This window comes from Papio anubis, chromosome 8 (genome assembly GCF_008728515.1).
Source record: "Papio anubis isolate 15944 chromosome 8, Panubis1.0, whole genome shotgun sequence".
In the NCBI taxonomy this organism is placed as follows: Eukaryota; Metazoa; Chordata; class Mammalia; order Primates; family Cercopithecidae; genus Papio; species Papio anubis.
In genome coordinates, this window is record NC_044983.1 from 49,604,711 (window position 1) to 49,623,366 (window position 18,656).

The 18,656-nt window shown below is 43.5% G+C and overlaps 1 protein-coding gene across 2 annotated transcripts in view; it reads left to right on the forward strand.

Annotated features, from left to right (window-relative positions):
* Nucleotides 1–18,656, forward strand: part of RGS20 (regulator of G protein signaling 20) — a 108,142-nt gene that overhangs the window by 75,174 nt on the left and 14,312 nt on the right. For both annotated transcript variants that reach the window (XM_021942320.2, XM_021942319.1), the window contains one exon: nt 15,531–15,679. In XM_021942320.2, the coding sequence (XP_021798012.1) occupies nt 15,531–15,679 (149 nt within the window). The remainder of the gene's footprint in view (nt 1–15,530; nt 15,680–18,656) is intronic.

Here is an 18,656-nt window from a genome sequence, read left to right on the forward strand (position 1 = left end):
TTTTTTTTTTTTTGAGAGTGTCTTGCTTTGTTGCCCAGGCTGGAGTGCAGTGGAATGATTATAGTTCACTGCAGCCTTGACCTCCTGGGCTCAAGCATTCCTCCAACCTCTGCCTCCTGAATAGCTAGGACTACAGACGTCTGCCATCAGACCAGCTAATTTTTTTATTTGTTTTATTTTTTTTGAGACAGAATCTTGCTCTGTCACCCAGGCTAAAGTGCAGTGGTGCATGTTGGTTCACAGCAACCTCCGCCTACCAGGTTCAAGAGTTTCTCCTCCCTCAGCCTCCCAGATAGCTGGAATTACAGATGCACCACCACGCCTGGCTAATTTTTGTATTTTTAGTACAGACAGGGTTTCACCATGTTGACCAGGCTGGTCTCGAACTCCTGACCTCAAGTGATCTACCCACCTCGGCCTCCCAAAGTGCTGGGATTACAGGCATCTGCCACTGTGCCTGGCCTAGTTTTTAAATTTTTTTGTAGAGATGGGGCTCACTATGTTGCTCAGGCTGGTCTTGAACTCCTGGCCTCAAGCAATCCTCCTACCTCTGCCTCCCAAAGCACTGGGATAATAGGCATGAGCCACCATGCCCAGCTGCAAGTTCATTTTAAAGTAATTGTTTCATTCTTTTTTGTCGTTGATCTTTTTTCTGTCCTCCTTAGTTTTTACTTATCTCCATCTAGAAACATTAAGATTTACTTCACTGAACATCTGGGCATCCTACTAAGAGCCAGATGTTATGACGACAATTCAGAATTTCTGCCCGAGTGGTATTGTGAATATGGCAGATTTCAGAACCAGCAGTTCCAGCTCATTCCAGACCACAGAGATGTCTATATGCTCCCATATTCCACACCTAGGCTCAGCAGAGGTCAGCTACAGTTGGTGTTTCTTATAAGCTTCCTTCATAAGGAAGAGGAGATTCTTTTCAACTTTTAAAGCAGTGACCTCAGCTCCAGCCCCACATTTAACCTGGAGCAATTTTAGACCCTTTTAGCTTCTGGACTGATGTTGCCTCTGCCTATTACTTGGACCTAGAGCCAAGCAGGCCCGCTGCTTCCACTCTGCCCATTGATTTACATTGCCATTGCATTTCTGGTTGGAGGTATATTTATCTTGGTTTTGAACTCATCTACATGCTTTTAGGCTTATCTGTCATTGCTTTTGCTTGGAACAGAATCAGTGATTAAAGTGAGATCATTGCCCCAGCTTGCCCAGAGTCCCAATCCCATCCTGAATTTGCAGTCAGACATTTCAGGCTGTAGTCTTTAGTTTCTCTGTAACATTCACAATAGCTTTCTGGATGGAAGCGATGGGTGGAATGGATCAGCAAGACACAGAAACCAGGAGTAAAAAGAAATATGAACCAGAGTTTGGGTAGGGTAATGGTGAGGCCTGCGGCAGGGTTCCCAGCACGGCAAGATTCTGTGCAGGACCACAAAGTTAGAAGTGAAACCGAGGTGGCTGGAGGTGGTGGCTCATGCCTGTAATCCCAGCATTTTGGGAGGCCAAGGTGGGCAGATCACCTGAGGTCGGGAGTAAAAATACAAAATTAGCCGGGCATGGTGGCACATGCCTGTAATCCCAGCTACTCAGGAGGCTGAGGGAGGAGAATTGCTTGAACCCGGGAGGCAGAAGTTGCGGTGAGCTGAGATCGCGCCATTGCACTCCAGCCTGGGCAACAAGAGTGAAACTCGGTCTCAAAAAAAAGGAAGTTAAAACGAAGTAAGATGTTCAAGGTCAGTGTCTAAAGCAGGAAACAGCTAGATTACTAAGGAGTAATCTAGTAGCACTGTGTTCTGACAAAGATGTTACTAACGGAGGCCCTGTGGGAGCCATGATCTACCCAGCCATACTGCCCAAAGGAAAAATACTTCAAGAGCCAAGGTTTATTAAAGCAAAAGTAGGCCGGGCTCAGTGGCTCACACTTGTAATCTCAGCACTTCGGGAGGCTGAGGCAGGAGCCTCGCTTGAGCCCAGGAGTTCGGGACATAATGAGATCCCACCTCTACGAAAAGAATTTTTTTCGTTCCTGCTACTTGGGAAACTTGGACAGGAGGATTGCTTGAGCTCAGGAGGTTGAAGCTGCAGTGAGCCGTGTTCACACCACTGTACTGCAGCCTGGGCAACAGAGTGAGATCCTGTCTCAAAAAACAAAGAAGAAAATGGATTTGGGATTTGGGTCTCCTCCAGGAGAATTTGTCCTCTCAAATTTTCTTATATTATGGTCTAACTCTTTCAAGGCCCTAAACTATCCGTTGATGGTAGGATCCTGCTTCTTAGGGTCTTTGAAGAAGGCTTTTAATTTATGTATTTTTGGATTCTTGGTTCTCCTTCATCAGGAGCTCATCTATGATTCCATATCTTTCTGGAACAAGGAACTTGAGTCTTAGGCCTTAAGAGATAAGAGATTTTTTTTTTTTAAAACACAATACTGGTGTTTCATTGTATTCCCAATGCGTAATTTAATAATGGCTATTTTCAGGATTTGGGCACTATAGGGAAAATAAATAACTATTAATGGAATCTGGCTACCAAATGTGTTCACCAGAAAATAAGAAATAACTACTCTGGGTTGGACACGGTGGCTCACACCTCTAATCCCAGCACTTTGGGAGGCTGAGACAGGCGGATCACTTGAGGTCAGGAATTCGACCCCAGCCTGGCCAACATGGTGAAACCCCATCTCTACTAAAAATACAAAAACTAGCCAAGCGTGGTGGTGGGCGCCTGTAATCCCAGCTGCTCTGGGAGGCTGAGGCAGGAGAATTGCTTGAACCCAAGAGGCGGAGGTTACAGTGAGCCGAGATCGCATCACTGCACTCCAGCCTGGGTGACAGAGCAAGACTCCATCTCAAAAAAAAAAAAAAAAAAAAAAAAAAAGTAAGAAAGAACCTCTCTGAGATAATTAGTTAGGTTAAAACGTTTTTAAAAACTAGTTACTGGTTTCAATCCCAAAATACTAAAAGATTGTGATCAAAACTAAGAGTTTACCTTGGCTTTTAGTTGAATTTTGAAAGTCCTCTTAAATGTCAAATTCCTAGGAATTTGGAAAAGCCTTGTTTGAGGATTGTCTCTTGGTTGAGATCTGAAATGTTTAATAAGCTATCAACCTGTATTATTCCCATTTCCTCAGGATGCTTTTTTTGTTTTTTGGGGCGTTTTTTTTTGGGACAAGGTCTCACTCGGTCACCCAGGCTAGAGTGCAGTGGTGGAATCACAGCTCACTGCAGCCTCAACCTCCTGGGCTCAAACAATCCTCTCACCTCAGCCCACCGACCGAATAACTGGGACTACAGGCGCGTGCCACCACACCCAGCTAATTTTTATATTTTTGTGTAGAGATGGGGTTTCTCCATGTTGCCCAGGCTGGTCTCAAATTCCTGAGCTCAAGCCATCCGCCCACCTCATCCTCCTAAAGTGCTGGGATTACAGGCATGAGGCACCGTGTCCAGCCTTCAGGCTGCTTTTGAAATCCCATACATGTTAGCATATGAGGTTGCTAACAATGATTTCACATTCATCTAAGTTCTGAGCCCTAGGACCGTCAGGTGCAGGCAGCCAGTACCTGGGGGATGATGTGTGTGACTTACATGGTCATCCCAAAGGACAGTAAAATGATGCCCAGCATTCTCTGCCAAAGACAGACTAAAAAAGGAGAGAAGAACACTGTCAAAAGGCATTGATTCCACGTTAGTTAGAAAGGACAAATGGAAATGATATGTGCACAGAGTTCTCCCACAGATATGATGAAGGCAAAGGAGAAGATGTATGAAGCTGGTTTGGCTAATTAGATCCTATATACTGATGTCTGAAAAGACTAATGGAATTAACATATACATTGATGGCATATTTTTACAATCTTGTAAATAGGTAGCATTTATTTCAGTGGTATAATAAAAGAATAATTATCTTTTAGACCTGAGAAGAGTTTGCTTAGTAAGGTAAGGGTGACTCAGCATCAATAAATGCATTAATTCACTTCATTAACTATTCAAAGGAGGAAATTGATATGCTCATCTAAATAGATTTTTTAAATCTAAAAGAATTCAACATATTGGCCGGGCGCGGTGGCTCACGCCTGTAATGCCAGCACTTTGGGAGGCCGAGGCAGGAGAATGGCGTGAACCCGGGAGGCGGAGCTTGCAGTGAGCCGAGATCGCGCCACTGCACTCCAGCCTGGGCGACAGCGCGAGACTCCGTCTCAAAAAAAAAAAAAAAAAAAAAAGAATTCAACATATTAAAAACTTTATTAAGGAAATTTTCAACCACACATATGTAGAGAGGATGGTATAACAAACCCTGTGTCAGTCAACTTCAACAATTATCAAATCAACATTTGCTTCTTTTTAATATTCGTGTTTTACTAATACTTTTAGTTCCCCTCAGGCTCTTGCATTTCTCCACAGACAGCAGGGTATGGTATAAATGATCACTCCCACCACCAAACACTCCAACATTTAGGAAGGTAGTGAAAGCCATTCCCATTAATTTAGAATTTTTTGTACAGAGAGGTGAGAGATTGTTAGTAAACTTTTCCAGGAATAGCATGTATTTCTGTACACTTATCGAATCTTTAAATGATTTCACATGTCAAAATTATAGTACAGTAAACATGAATACAGTCTTAATAATAATCTCTTCTAATTTCATCTGATGAAAGACTTTCATGTTCGTCTGGGCACGGTGACTCACGCCTGTAATCCCAACACTTTGGGAGGCTGAGGCAGGAAGATCACCTGAGGTCGGGAGTTCGAGACCAGCCTGACCAACATGGAGAAACCCCATCTCTACTAAAAATACAAAATTAGCCGGGCATGGTGGCACATGCCTGTAATCCCAGCTACTTGGGAGGCCAAGGCAGGAGAATTGCTTGAACCCGGGAGGTGGAGGTTGCGGTGAGCTGAGATCATACCATTGCACTCCAGCCTGGGCAACAAGAGCAAAACTCCATCTCAAAAAAAAAAAAAAAAAGACTTTCATGTTCAAAAGAAGACAATGTCTTATATATCTAATCTTTTCAGCAACCATCAAAAAGGTCTAAGTCCATCAATAGGTGAATGGAGAAACAAATAGTGGTACATCCATACAGTGGAATCCTGCTCAGGAATAAAAAGGAATGATCTATTGATATATGCAACAATCTCAAAAACAGTTGTGCTACATGAAGGAAACCAGACCAAAAAAAAGATGTTCCCTTTATATAAAAATCAAGAAAATGCAAATTAATGGATATAGAGAGAAAGCAGATCTATGAGTACCAAAGGCAGAGGCATAAGAGGGAAGGAACAAAAGAGAAATTCTCAAGAGGCAGGGTTTTGAGAAAACTTTTGAGGGTGAGGATGTGTTCACCATCTTGATTGTGATGATGGCTTCCCAGGTATACATGTCAAAACTTATCAAATTATATACCTTAAACATGTGCAGTTTATTGGATGTCTGTTAGACCTCAATAAAGTTGTTTTTAAAAATGTATACAAGTCCAGAGCTCTCCAGTCTCAAAAGTTTTTCTTAAATGTAATAAGAACAGGCCGGGCGCAGTGGCTCATGCCTGTAATCCCAGCACTTTGGGAGACTGAGGTGGGCAGATCACCTAAAGTTAGGAGCTCAAGATCAGCCTGGCTCCCATCTCTACTAAAAATACAAAAATTAGTTGGGCGTGGTGGCGGGTGCCTGTAATTCCAGCTACTTGGGAGGCTGAGGCAGGAGAATTGCTTGAACCCAAAAGGTGGAGGTTGCAGTGAGCCAAGATCGCACCATTGCACTCCAGCCTGGGTGACAAGAGCAAAACTACGTATCAAAAAAAAAAAAAAAGCATAATAACAGACTTTGATAGAATTTACCTTTGACTTAACGGCTATATTTGGTCCTCAGAAACTTTATGATGTTCTCTAAGAGTTAGCTCACTCAGTCATTAAAATTCTTCCAGATATTTACAAACAGATAGGTGTGTATAAACAAATAAAATATGTTAGCTTATGACATAGGGCTAGAGAGTTAAAATTTAAAAAAAGTTTTTAATGTTAATAAGTTAGCACAACTTATTTTATACCACATAAATAGTGAAAGAAAGCCTGCTTAACTTGAAATGTTATCTTCCAGAAACCTCCAACACATAGCACACTTGTCAGCAAAACACTAACAGTCTGCTCATTAAAGAACGTCTTGAAGAAGACAAAGGTGCCTAGTACTATTGCTACTTTTCAGTATTACTCAACTTCCTGGCCAATGAAATAAGACCAGGGTAAGAACAGATACCTTAAAAAGGTACAGGAAGCAAAGAGACTAGTGTGATTATGTAGAGACAGTATGATCATCTAATTAAAGAATCAACAGAAAAATTACTGGAACTATAAGAGAATTCAATATAGTATTCTTAGCCTTCCTATATGCCAGAATATCCATTTAGAAAACACAGTTGGGTATCAGGGGAAGATATCATTTATGACAGCAGCAAAAATTGGCCTACAAAATATTCAGGAGCAAACCTATCAAAAATGTGCAAGACCTGTTTGAAGAGACCCTTGCCGCACACGGAAGAGGGAATTTAAGTGAACAGATACTTCATGGACTGATTGGGAAGACCCAGTGTGGCCAAGATGTGGGAACAGGACTCTCCTGAGACCTTGGGACAGCACCATGTCACCGTCCTTCTTACTTCTGGAAATTAATTAGGATATGGTTTTTTGTTTGTTTTTTGTTTTTTTTTTTTTTGAGACAGAGTCTCACTATCACTGAGGCTGGAGTGCAGTGGCACGATCTCGACTCACTGCAACCTCTGCCTCCTGGGTTCAAGTGATGCTCCTGCCTCAGCCTCCGAAATAGCTGAGATTACAGGTGTGCGCCACCACACCCAGCTAATTTTTTTTTTTGTATTTTTGGTAGAGACAGGGTTTCACCACGTTGGCCAGGCTGGTCTCGAACTCCTGACCTCAAGTGATCTGCCTACCTTGGCCTCCCAAGGAATATGTTTTTTTAATGAGGCAAGTTGCATCAATATCTCATAGAAAATAATAGTTACCTGGAGCATCTTTTGTTCAGAACATCTTGGTTTGGAGATTGTGCTGGCTTGTCCTGCGGCCTCAGTGCCCTGAATTGAGTGAATGAAGTGAAACCATGGTTAGGCTGTCTCCTCCACAGGTGAGGTGAAGAGGTTATCCCTGGAGTCACTTCAGCCCAGAGTTTCTGCCTTCGAAGCTGTCTCCCTGTGGTACCCATAAAGCATGACTGTGGCTGACCACGTGTCTCTGCCTCCACCTTTAGGCTAAGTGAGCCACACTAGTTCAGTAACCCCAGCGGAGCACTGTGGGTGGTCTCTGAGTATGTTGGGAGCATCGTTTTCACAGTGGATGAAAGAAGAAAGAACAGTAAAGCCCTTTGATGGGTCTTTCTTGTGGTCCTGAAACTTACATGTGAGACTAATTAAGGCCAGGCGCGGTGGCTCATGCTGGTAATCCCAGCACTTTGAGAGGCCAGTGTGGGCAGATCACGAGGTCAGGAGTTCGAGACCAGCCTGGCTAATATGGTGACACCCCATCTCTACTAAAAATACAAAAATTAGCTGGGCATGGTGGTGGGCACCTGTAATCCCTGCTACTCGGGAGGCTGAGGCAGGAAAATCGTTTGAACCTGAGAGGCAGAGTTTGCAGTGAGCCAAGATCGTGCCATTGCACACCAGCCTGGGCAACAAGAGTGAAACTCCGTCTCAAAAACAAAAGAAATACCTGTGGCTGGCAAACTGGCTGAATAGGAATAGCTCTGGTCTGTAGCTCCCAGTGAGATCAACACAGAAGGTGGGTGATTTCTGCATTTCCAACTGAGGTATCTGGCTCATCTCATTGGGACTGGTTAGACACTGGGTGCAGCCCACGGAGGGCAAGCAGAAGCAGCGTGGGGCGTTGCCTCCCCTGGGAAGTGCAAAGGGTCGGGGAACTCTATCAAATTATAAGAGAATTCAATATAGTATTCTTAGCCTTCCTATATGCCAGAATATCTATTTAGAAAACACAGTTGGGTACCCAGGGAAGCCGTAAGAAACTGTGCCTTGAGGGACAGAGCACTCCAACCCAGATAGTACACTTTTCCCACAGTCTTTGCAACCCACAGACCAGAAGATTTCCTCTAGTGCCTACACCACGAGGGCCCTGGGTTTCCAGCACAAAACTGGGTGGCCGTTTGGGCAGACACCGAACTAACTGCAGGAGTTGTTTTTCATACCCCAGTGGTGCCTGGAACACCAGTGAGACAGAACCATTCACACCCCTGAAAAGGGGACTGAAGCCAGGGAGCCAAGAGGTCTAGCTCAGTGGATCCCACCCCCACGGAGCCCAGCAAGCTAAGATCCAATGGCTCAAAATTCTTGCTGCCAGCACAGAAGTCTGAAGTCAACCTGGGACGCTTGAGCTTGGTAGGGGGAGGGGTGTCCACCATTACTGAGGCTTGAGTAGGTGGTTTTCCCCTCACAGTGTAAACAAAGCCACCAAGAAGTCTAAACTAGGCGCAGCACGCTGCAGCTCAGCAAAGCCACTGTAGCCAGATTGCCTCTCTAGATTCCCCCTCTCTGGGCAGGGAATCTCTGAAAGAAAGGTAGCAGCCTCAGTCAGGGGCTCCCATCTCCCTGGGACAAAGCACCTCGGGGAAGGGGCAACTGTGGGAGCAGCTTCAGCAGACTTACTGCCTGGCGGCTCTGAAGAGAGCAACAGATCTCCCACACAGTGCTTGAGCTCTGCTAAGGGACAGACCACCTCCTCAAATGGGTCCCTGACCCCCGTGCTTCCTGACTGGGAGACACCTCCCAGCAGGGGTCGATGGACACCTCATACAGGAGAGCTCCAACTGGCATCTGGCGGGTGCCCCTCTGGGACGAACCTTCCAGAGGAAGGAATAGGCAGCAATCTTGGCTCTTCTGCAGCCTTTGCTGGGGATACCCTGGCAAACAGCGTCTGGTGTGGACTCCCAGCAAACTCCAGCAGACCTGCAGCAGAGGGGCCTGTTAGAAAGAAAACTAACAAACAGAAAGGAATAGCATCAACATCAACAAAAAGGATGTCCACACAGAACCCCCATCCAAAGATCACCAATATCAAAGATCAAAGATAGATAAATCCATGAAGATGAGGAAAAAACAGCGCAAAAAGGCTGAAAATTCCAAAAACCAGAATGCCTCTTCTATTCCAAAGGATCGCAACTGCTCGCCAGCAAGGGAAGAAAACAGGACAGAGAATGAGTTTAACGAATTGACAGAAGTAGGCTTTAGAAGGTGGGTAATAACAAACTCCTTGGAGCTAAAGGAGCATGTTCTAACCCAATGAAAGGAAGCTAAGAACCTTGAAAAAAGGTTAGAGGAATTGCTACCTAGAATAACCATCGTAGATAAGAACATAAATGACCTGATGGAGCTAAAAAACACAGCACGAGAACTTTGTGAAGCATACACAAGTATCAATAGCCAAATTGATCAAGCAAAAGAAAGGATATCAGAGATTGGAGATCAACTTAATGAAATAAAGTGTGAAGACAAGATTAGAGAAAAGAGAATGAAAAGGAATGAACAAAGCCTCCAAGAAATATGGGACTATGTGAAAAGACCAAACCTATATTTTATTGGTGTACCTGAAAGTGATGGGGAGAATGGAACTGAGTTGGAAAACACTCTGCAGGATATTATCCAGGAGAACTTCCCCAACCCAGCAAGACAGGCCAACATTCAAATTCAGGAAGTACAGAGAACACCACAAAGATACTCCTCAAGAAGAGCAAGCCAAGACGCATAATCATCAGATTCACCAAGGTTGAAATGAAGGAAAAAATGTTAAGGGCAGCCAGAGAGAAAGGTCAGGTTACCCACAAAGGGAAGCCCATCAGACTAACAGCGGATCTCTCTGCAGAAACCCTACAAGCCAGAAGAGAGTGGAGTCCAATATTCAACTTTTTTTTTTTTTTTTTTGAGATGGAGTTTTACTCTGTTGCCCAGGCTGGAGTGCAGTGGCATGATCTCGGCTCACTGCAAGCTCCACCTTCCGGGTTCATGCCATTCTCCTGCCTCAGCCTCCCGAGTAGCTGGGACTACAGGCGCCCGCCACCACACCCAGCTAATTTTTTGTATTTTTCAGTATAGATGGGGATTCACTGTGTTAGCCAGAATGGTCTTGATCTCCTGACCTCGTGATCCACCTGCCTCAGCCTCCCAAAGTGCTGGGATTACAGGCACGAGCCACCATTTCTGGCCAACATTCTTAAAGAAAAGAATTTTCAACCCAGAATTTTATATCCAGCCAAACTATGCTTCATAAGCGAAGGAGAAATAAAATCCTTTACAGACAAGCAAATGCTGAGAGATTTTGTCACTACCCTGCCCTAGAAGAGCTCCTGAAGGAAGCACTGAACATGGAAAGGAAAAACCAGCACCAGCCACTGCAAAAACATACCAAATTGTAAAGACCATCAACACTATGAAGAAATTGCATCAACTAATGGACAAAATAACCAGCTAGCATCATAATGACAGGATCAAATTCACACAAAACAATATTAAACCTAAATGTAAATAAGCTAAATACCCCAACTAAAAGATACAGACTGGCAAATTGGATAAAGGTCAAGACCCATCGGTGTGCTATATTCAGGAGACCCATCTCAAGTGCAGAGACACACGTAGGCTCAAAATAAAGGCATGGAGGAATATTTACCAAGCAAATGGAAAGCGAAAAGAAGCAAAGGTTGCAATCCTAGTCTCTGATAAAACAGACTTTAAACCAACAATGATCAAAAAAGACAAAGAAGGCCATTACATAATGGTAAAGGGATCAATGCAACAAGAAGAGGTAACTATCCTAAACATATATGCACCCAATACAGAAGCACCCAGATTCATAAATCAAGTTCTTAGAGACCTACAAAGAGACTTAGACTCCTACACAATAATAGTGGTAGATTTTTAACACCCCACTGTCAATATTAGACAGATCAATGAGACAGAAAATTAACAAGGATATTCAGGACTTGAACTCAGCTCTGGTCCAAGTGGACTTAATACACATCTACAGAACTCTCCATCCCAAATCAACACAATATACATTCTTCTCAGCACCACATGGCACTTATTCTAAAGTTGACCACATAATTGAAAGTAAAACACTCCTCAGCAAATGCGAGAGAATGGAAATCATAATAAACAGTCTCTCAGACCACAGTGCAATCAAATTAGAACTCAGGAATAAGAAACTCACTCAAAACTGCACAACTGCATGGAAACTGAACAACCTGCTCCTGAATGACTACTGGGTAAATAACGAAATTAAGGCAGAAATAAATAAGTTCTTTGAAACCAATGAGAACAAAGACACAACATACCAGAATCTCTGGGACACAGTTAAAGCACTGTTTAGAGAGAAATTTATAGCACTAAATGCCCAAAGGAGAAAGCAGGAAAGATCTAGAATGGACACCCTAACATCACAATTAAAAGAACTAGAGAAGCGAGAGCAAACAAATTCAAAAGCTAGCAGAAGACAACAGATAACTAAGATCAGAGCAGAACTGAAGGAGTTACAGACACCAGAAAATCCTTCAAAGAAATCAATGAATCAAGGAGCTGGTTTCTGAAAAGATCAACGAAATAGACCACTATCCAGATGAATAAAGAAGAAAAGAGAGAAGAATCAAATAGACACAATAAAAAAATTATAAAGCCAACAACACCACTGATCCCACAGAAATATAAACTACCCTCAGAGGATATTATAAACACCTCCACACAAACAAACTAGAAAATCTAGAATAAATGGGTAAATTCCTGGACACGTACACCCTCCCAAGACTAAACCAGGAAGAAGTCGAATCCCTGAATAGGCCAATAACAAGTTCTGAAATTGAGGCAGTAATTAGTAGCCTACCAACCAAAGAAAAGCCCAGGACCATATGGATTCACAGCTGAATTCTACCAGAGGTACAAAGAGGAGCTGGTACCATTCCAAACAATAGAAACAATAGAAAAAGGGGAACTTGATTTCAGTATCATCCTGATACCAAAACCTGGCAGAGACACAACAAAAAAAGAATATTTCAGGCCAATATTCCTGATGAACATTAATGCGAACATCCTCAATAAAATACTGGCAAACCAAATCCAGCAGCACATCAAAAAGCTTATCCACCACCATCAAGTCAGCTTCATCCCTAGGATGCAAGGCTGGTTCAATATATGCAAATCAATAAACACAATCCATCACATAAACAGAACCAATGACAAAAACCACATAATTATCTCAATAGATGCAGAAAAGGCCTTCGATAAAATTCAACACCCCTTCATGCTAAAAACTCTCAATAAACTAGGTATTGATGGAATGTATCTCAAAATAATAAGAGCTATTTATGACGAACCCACAGTCAATATCATATTGAATGGGCAAAAGCTGGAGGCATTCCCTTTGAAAACTGGCACAAGACAAGGATGCCTCCTCTCATCAGTCCTGTTCAACATAGTATTGGAAGTTCTGGCCAGGGCAATCAAGCAAGAGAAAGAAATAAATGGTATTCAAATAGGAAGAGAGAGAGTCAAATTGTCTCTGTTTGCAGATGACATGATTGTACATTTAGAAAACCTCATCGTCTCAGCCCCAAATCTCCTTAAGCTGATAAGCAATTTCAGCAAAGTCTCAGGATACAAAATGTGCAAAAATCACAAGCATTCCTATACAGCAATAATAGACATACAGAGAGCCAAATCATGACTGAACTCCCATTCACAATTGCTACAAAGAGAATAAAATACTAGGAATACAACTTACAAGGGATGTGAAGGACCTCTTCAAGGAGAACTACAAACCACTGCTCAAGGAAATAAGAGAGGACACAAACAAATGCAAAAACATTCCATGCTCACGGACAGGAAGAATCAATATCCTGAAAATGTCCATACTGCCCAAAGTAATTTATAGATTCAATGCTGTCTCCATCAAGCTACCATTGACTTTCTTCATGGAATTGGAAAAACTACTTTAAATTTCATATGGAACCAAAATGGAGTTTGTATAGCCAAGACAATCCTAAGCAAAAAGAACGAAGCTGGAGGCATCATGCTACCTGACTTTAAACTATACTACGATGCTACAATAACCAAAACAACATGGTACTGGTACCAAAACAGATATATAGACCAATGGAACAGAACAGAGGCCTCAGAAATAACGCCACACATCTACAACCATCTGATCTTTGACAAACCTGACAAAAACAAGGAATGGGGAAAGGATTCCCTATTTAATAAATGGTGTTGGGAAAACTGGCTACCATATGCAGAAAACTGAAATCGGACCCCTTCCTTACACCTTATACAAAAATTAACTCAAGATGGATTAAAGACTTAAACATAAGACCTAAAACCATAAAAACCCTAGAAGAAAACCTAGGCAATACCATTAAGGACATACTCATGGGCAAAGACTTCATGACTAAAACACCAAAAGCAATGGCAACAAAAGCAAAAATTGACACATGGGATCTAATTAAAACAAAGAACTTCTGCACAGCAAAAGAAACTACCATCAGAGTGAACAGGCAACCTACAGAATGGGAGAAAATTTTTGCAATCTATCCATCTGATAAAAGGCTAATTATCCAGAATCTACAAGGAACTTAAATTTACAAGAAAAAAACAACCCCATCAAAAAGTGGGCAAAGGATATGAATAGACACTTCTCAAAATAAGACATTTATGCAGCCAACAAACATATGAAAAAAAGTTCATCACTGGTCATTAGAGAAATGCAAATCAAAACCACAATGAGATACTATCTCACACCAGTTATAATCGCAATCATTAAAAAGTCAGGAAACAACAGGTGCTGGAGAGGATGTGAAGAAATAGGAACACTTTTATACTGTTGGTGGGAGTGTGAATTAGTTCAACCATTATGGAAGACAGTGTGGCGATTCCTCAAGGATCTAGAAGCAGAAATACCATTTGACCTAGCAATCCTATTACTGAGTATACACCCAAAGGATTAGAAATCATTCTACTATAAAGACACATGCACATGTATGTTTATTGCAGCACTGTTCACAATAGCAAAGACTTAGAACCAACCCAAATGCCCATCAATGATAGACTGGATAAAGAAAATGTGGCACATATACACCATGGAATACTATGCAGTCATAAAAAAGGATGAGTTCATGTCCTTTGCAGGAACATGGATGAAGCTAGAAATCATCATTCTCAGCAAACTAACACAAGAACAGAAAACCAAACACCGCATGTTCTCACTCATAAGTGGGAGTTGAACAATGAGAACACATGGACACAAGGAGGGGAACGTCACACACTGGGGCCTATCTGGGGGTGGGGGGCTAGGGGAGAGATAGCATTAGGAGAAATACCTAATGTAGATGACGGGTTGATGGATGCAGCAAACCACCATGGCACGTGTATACCTATGTAACAAACCTGCACATTCTGCACATGTATCCCAGAACTTAAAGTATAATTTAAAAAATAAAAATAAATAAAATAATTAGAACAAAGTCCAGTAGTATAGAGGATTAGGTAATAATCAATAGGAACAGACAAATCTAATGTTGAAATAGAATAATAGATCCAGAAATTAATTCCAAAGTCCTGTTTATGGTTCTTTAATGTGTGTGTCCATGATATTAGCTTGCAATTAGCTCCATCAAGTGATAGTATCCAACGTAAAATGGGCTTAGCAATTTCTTGCTTCTCTTGCTGCTTCTCTCTCTCTCTTCTTTCACATTCTTGGAGTCCCCAACAACAGGGCAGAGGCTGAAGGGCACAGATATTTTGTGTCGTATGGCTTGGCCTCCACTGAAGTAGGTGAGGGTGACCGTCCCTGGTATGGCAAGACAGGTCTGGGCAGGCCACGGTCTGGCTCTCCTGCCTGGCTTCCTGGGAATAATTGAGCAATTACTCTATACCAGGCGGGGTTCTGAATGCTTCTACATCCCAATTTCGATCACTTCTGCAAGGTGACGCAGCTAGGAAAGACGTGACTCTGGCCACTCTGGCCTCCAGGACTCCCCTCCTCTTCTGACCTCTCCTCAGTCTGCTGTATTAGCCGGGCCGCCCTTCCCATGTTGACCTCCTCCCATATTTGCGTGTTGGCCTCACGGGCAGCGTCATGAAGCTGCCACCATCCCTGCCCCTCTTTGGTTCAGGCCACAGAGATGCCCGGAGCTGGGAACGGCCCTGCGTAGCACTGCCTGCGGAGTCTTCAGTGCGTGTGCGTTTCTGTCTCCTTTACTGAACTGTGAGCGCCTAAGGCGGGGCCTTCCATCTGCCAGTTTATCCCTGGAATGTATCTCAGTGCTTGGCAGAGGATAAGCATTACATGTTGGATACATTAATTGATCCTAAGATTCTAAGCACTAAATTTTACGAGAAGTAACAAAAATGACCTGAATATAGTCGCACTGTATCTGTTCAATGATCCAGACAGCTGACTCCCTGGGCTTACGCCTTCATAACGCTGGAACCCCCTCCCGCTTTGTTCCTCTCCCTCTTGCAGCCGATGGGATCAGAGCGGATGGAGATGCGGAAGCGGCAGATGCCCCTCGCCCAGGACGCACCAGGCGCCGCCCCAGGCCAGCCCGGAGCGGGGAGTCGCGGGTCCAACGCATGCTGCTTCTGCTGGTGCTGCTGTTGTAGCTGCTCATGGTAAGGTTTCAGACTTTTTAATTAATGTGCCCCTGACTGGGAAGTGTAATGTGCTCCTGACTGGGAAGTGGCACCTGTGAATAGTGGTGGTAGCTTACGGTTAATTCAGTAAGTGTTTTTTAAGCAACTACTATATGCCTGACACAGAGGGACACCCCAGAAATAACAACAGGCTACATCTGACTGCCTCTTAAGGGGCTTATGCTCAGATCCCTCAAATCAGGCCACCGTGTGTTAAACAACTAAAGAACAACCTCAGGCGGTTCACGACTGACTATCAACATTTGGGCAGAAATGGTTAGAAAGAATTGAACTAGGGGCACTCCTGGGGTGATGAAGGCTTAGGATCTAAGATGGGTCTTAAAGGTTAGGACGATGAAGTAAAGGGAGCCTGGATTTTACCTTCTGCTGCTTCCATTTCATAAATTTTGTTTTGTAATAAAGAGAAATGTCAAAATATGTGTTTCAAATAGAGACAAATATTAAAATATATGCTAACTTACTGGGTAGAGAAAGAAACACAGGCAGTCATTGCTTTAAAAAGGATGTAAAACATCCGTGACCCTTTGAGTAGCTGTTAAAGGTCTGGAGAAAAGGAGATAATTTACACCTAAAAATCATGGGAACTTTAAGTTACATCTTTGGAATCTTGGATATGAAAAGTACTTAGTGCCAGCCAAATCTGTGAACCATTTTCAGCAATCAAATCATCCTAAATTTATGTAGGCTTGGCAATAAGTTAGACCAAGACCTCACTGTCCTGTGGAAAAGAAGAAAAACTGATATTGGACTGATCACCAACCGCGAAATGGAACTAACAGAACTGATCCCTGGGAAGGAGATTGGAGGTTGAAAATGAAATGCCCGGGGAAGTTTGGTGGCTCCTGCCCAACTCAGGCTGCTATTCATTTCCAAGAAGTTCCAATCTGGTGGAAGGAACACAGCAGTAGAACATCCACCAGGGGGATCCGGATACTGATGGTCTCTTCATTCCCACAGCAAGAGGAAACATGTGGCCGGGGCTGACAAGAGCTAGGCAGTGTCAAGGTGAGACTTCAGCCCTGGTAGGACTCTGGACAGCTCTGCAGGAAGCCAGAGGAGAGGCGCTGGTGGTGGGCAGAGGAAATGCGTGGGTGTCCAGGGCCTGCCCTAGAGGAGGAAGACACCAGTGGTGGCCAGACTGCGTTTAGGGGCCTGTATTCTCACTCTGCCAGTAGGTCTCAGTGCAGAAACGAGACGATCCTCCTAGAGATGTGCAGGATGTCCAAGTGCAGGTGAGACTCCAGCTGATGTTCAAACCTTCCCCTTCTTCCTTTCTCTGCTGCCTCATGCGCAGGGTGGGGGAGGCGGCTGACATGCTGACCTGAACAGCATATTGTCCCAGGATAGTGTAAGGCTAGAGGGCGGGGCATGTCCCAGAGCAGGCTCCTCCTATAGGTAACAAGTAGGACAAATAAAATAATCTGTACCTAGACACTATCATCACCACCGTGGCCAACACTTCTGTAGCACTTAGGTGTGTGTAGAAGAGACAATGGAGCAATGTCTTCAAAGTGCTGGAGAAAAGTAACTGAAAACTAAGTCAAACCATAATTCAAGAGTGTGGGTAAAATAAGACATTCTCAGACATACGAAGGCCAACCAAGTTTATTGCCTGCAAACCTAAAAGAACTGAAGAAAGGGCCTAGTTCAGAGGGATAAAAGGGAACCCAGAGGAAAGACCCAGGAAACAAGTAACAGTCGTAGCTACAACGGGGTCAAATATTGATATAAAATGTGGCACTGAATTTTGTGTTAAAAAAGTGTGAAACCAGGCCGGGCGCGGTGGCTCAAGCCTGTAATCCCAGCACTTTGGGAGGCCGAGGCGGGTGGATCACGAGGTCAGGAGATCGAGACCATCCTGGCTAACAGGGTGAAACCCCGTCTCTACTAAAAATACAAAAAACTAGCCGGGCGAGGTGGCGGGCGCCTGTAGTCCCAGCTACTCGGAGGCTGAGGCGGGAGAATGGCGTGAACCCGGGAGGCGGAGCTTGCAGTGAGCCGAGATCGCGCCACTGCACTCCAGCCTGGGCGACAAAGCGAGACTCCGTCTCAAAAAAAAAAAAAAAAAAAGTGTGAAACCAAAGCTGTAAACAGTCTCATGTCAATGACAGACAAATCAAATAATTCAGACTTTCTTAGAAAAAATTATTATAAGAAAATTTTCTTTCAAAAGTAATGTTATTCATAATTAGTCCAAAAATACACCCTATCGTTTTAACATCAGTGAAAGACAATAAATCTAGAAAACCTTACCAACACGTGACAAAAGTGGCATCAGCAAAGGAGAAAATGAACTATTCAGTAAATAGCAGGATACTTGGTGTTTGGGTACCAACTCATCCCCACTGATAGGATTTTCTCAGTTTTAGCACTGAAAAGTCCCACAGCCCAGAAAACCTGAAAACCCTAGGCAAACCAGGAAAATTGGTCATCCTGCTTGGTATCCAAATATATAAAAATATATTTATATTCCTACATGGCACCATGTACAAAAATCAATTCCCACCTTTACAAAAAATCAGCTGGGTGCGGTGGCTCACGCCTGTAATCCCAGCACTTTGGGAGGCCGACGCAGGAGGATCACAAGGCAGGCCGATCAAGAGATCGAGACCACCCCGGACAACATGGTGAAACCCCGTTTCTACTAAAAATACAACAATTAGTCAGGCACGGTGGCAGGCACCTGTAATCCCAGCTACTCAGGAAGCTGAGGCAGGAGAATTACTTGAACCCAGAGGGCAGAGGTTGCAGTGAGCCAAGATTACGCCACTGCACTCCAGCCTGGGCAGCAGTGAGACTCCATCTCAAAAAAAAAGAAAAAAAAAAAGGGAATGAGTGACCCAGCACTTTGGGAAGCCGAGGTGGGCGGATCACCTGAGGTCAGGAGTTCAGGACCAGCCTGGTTAACATGGTGAAACCCCGTCTGTACTAAAAA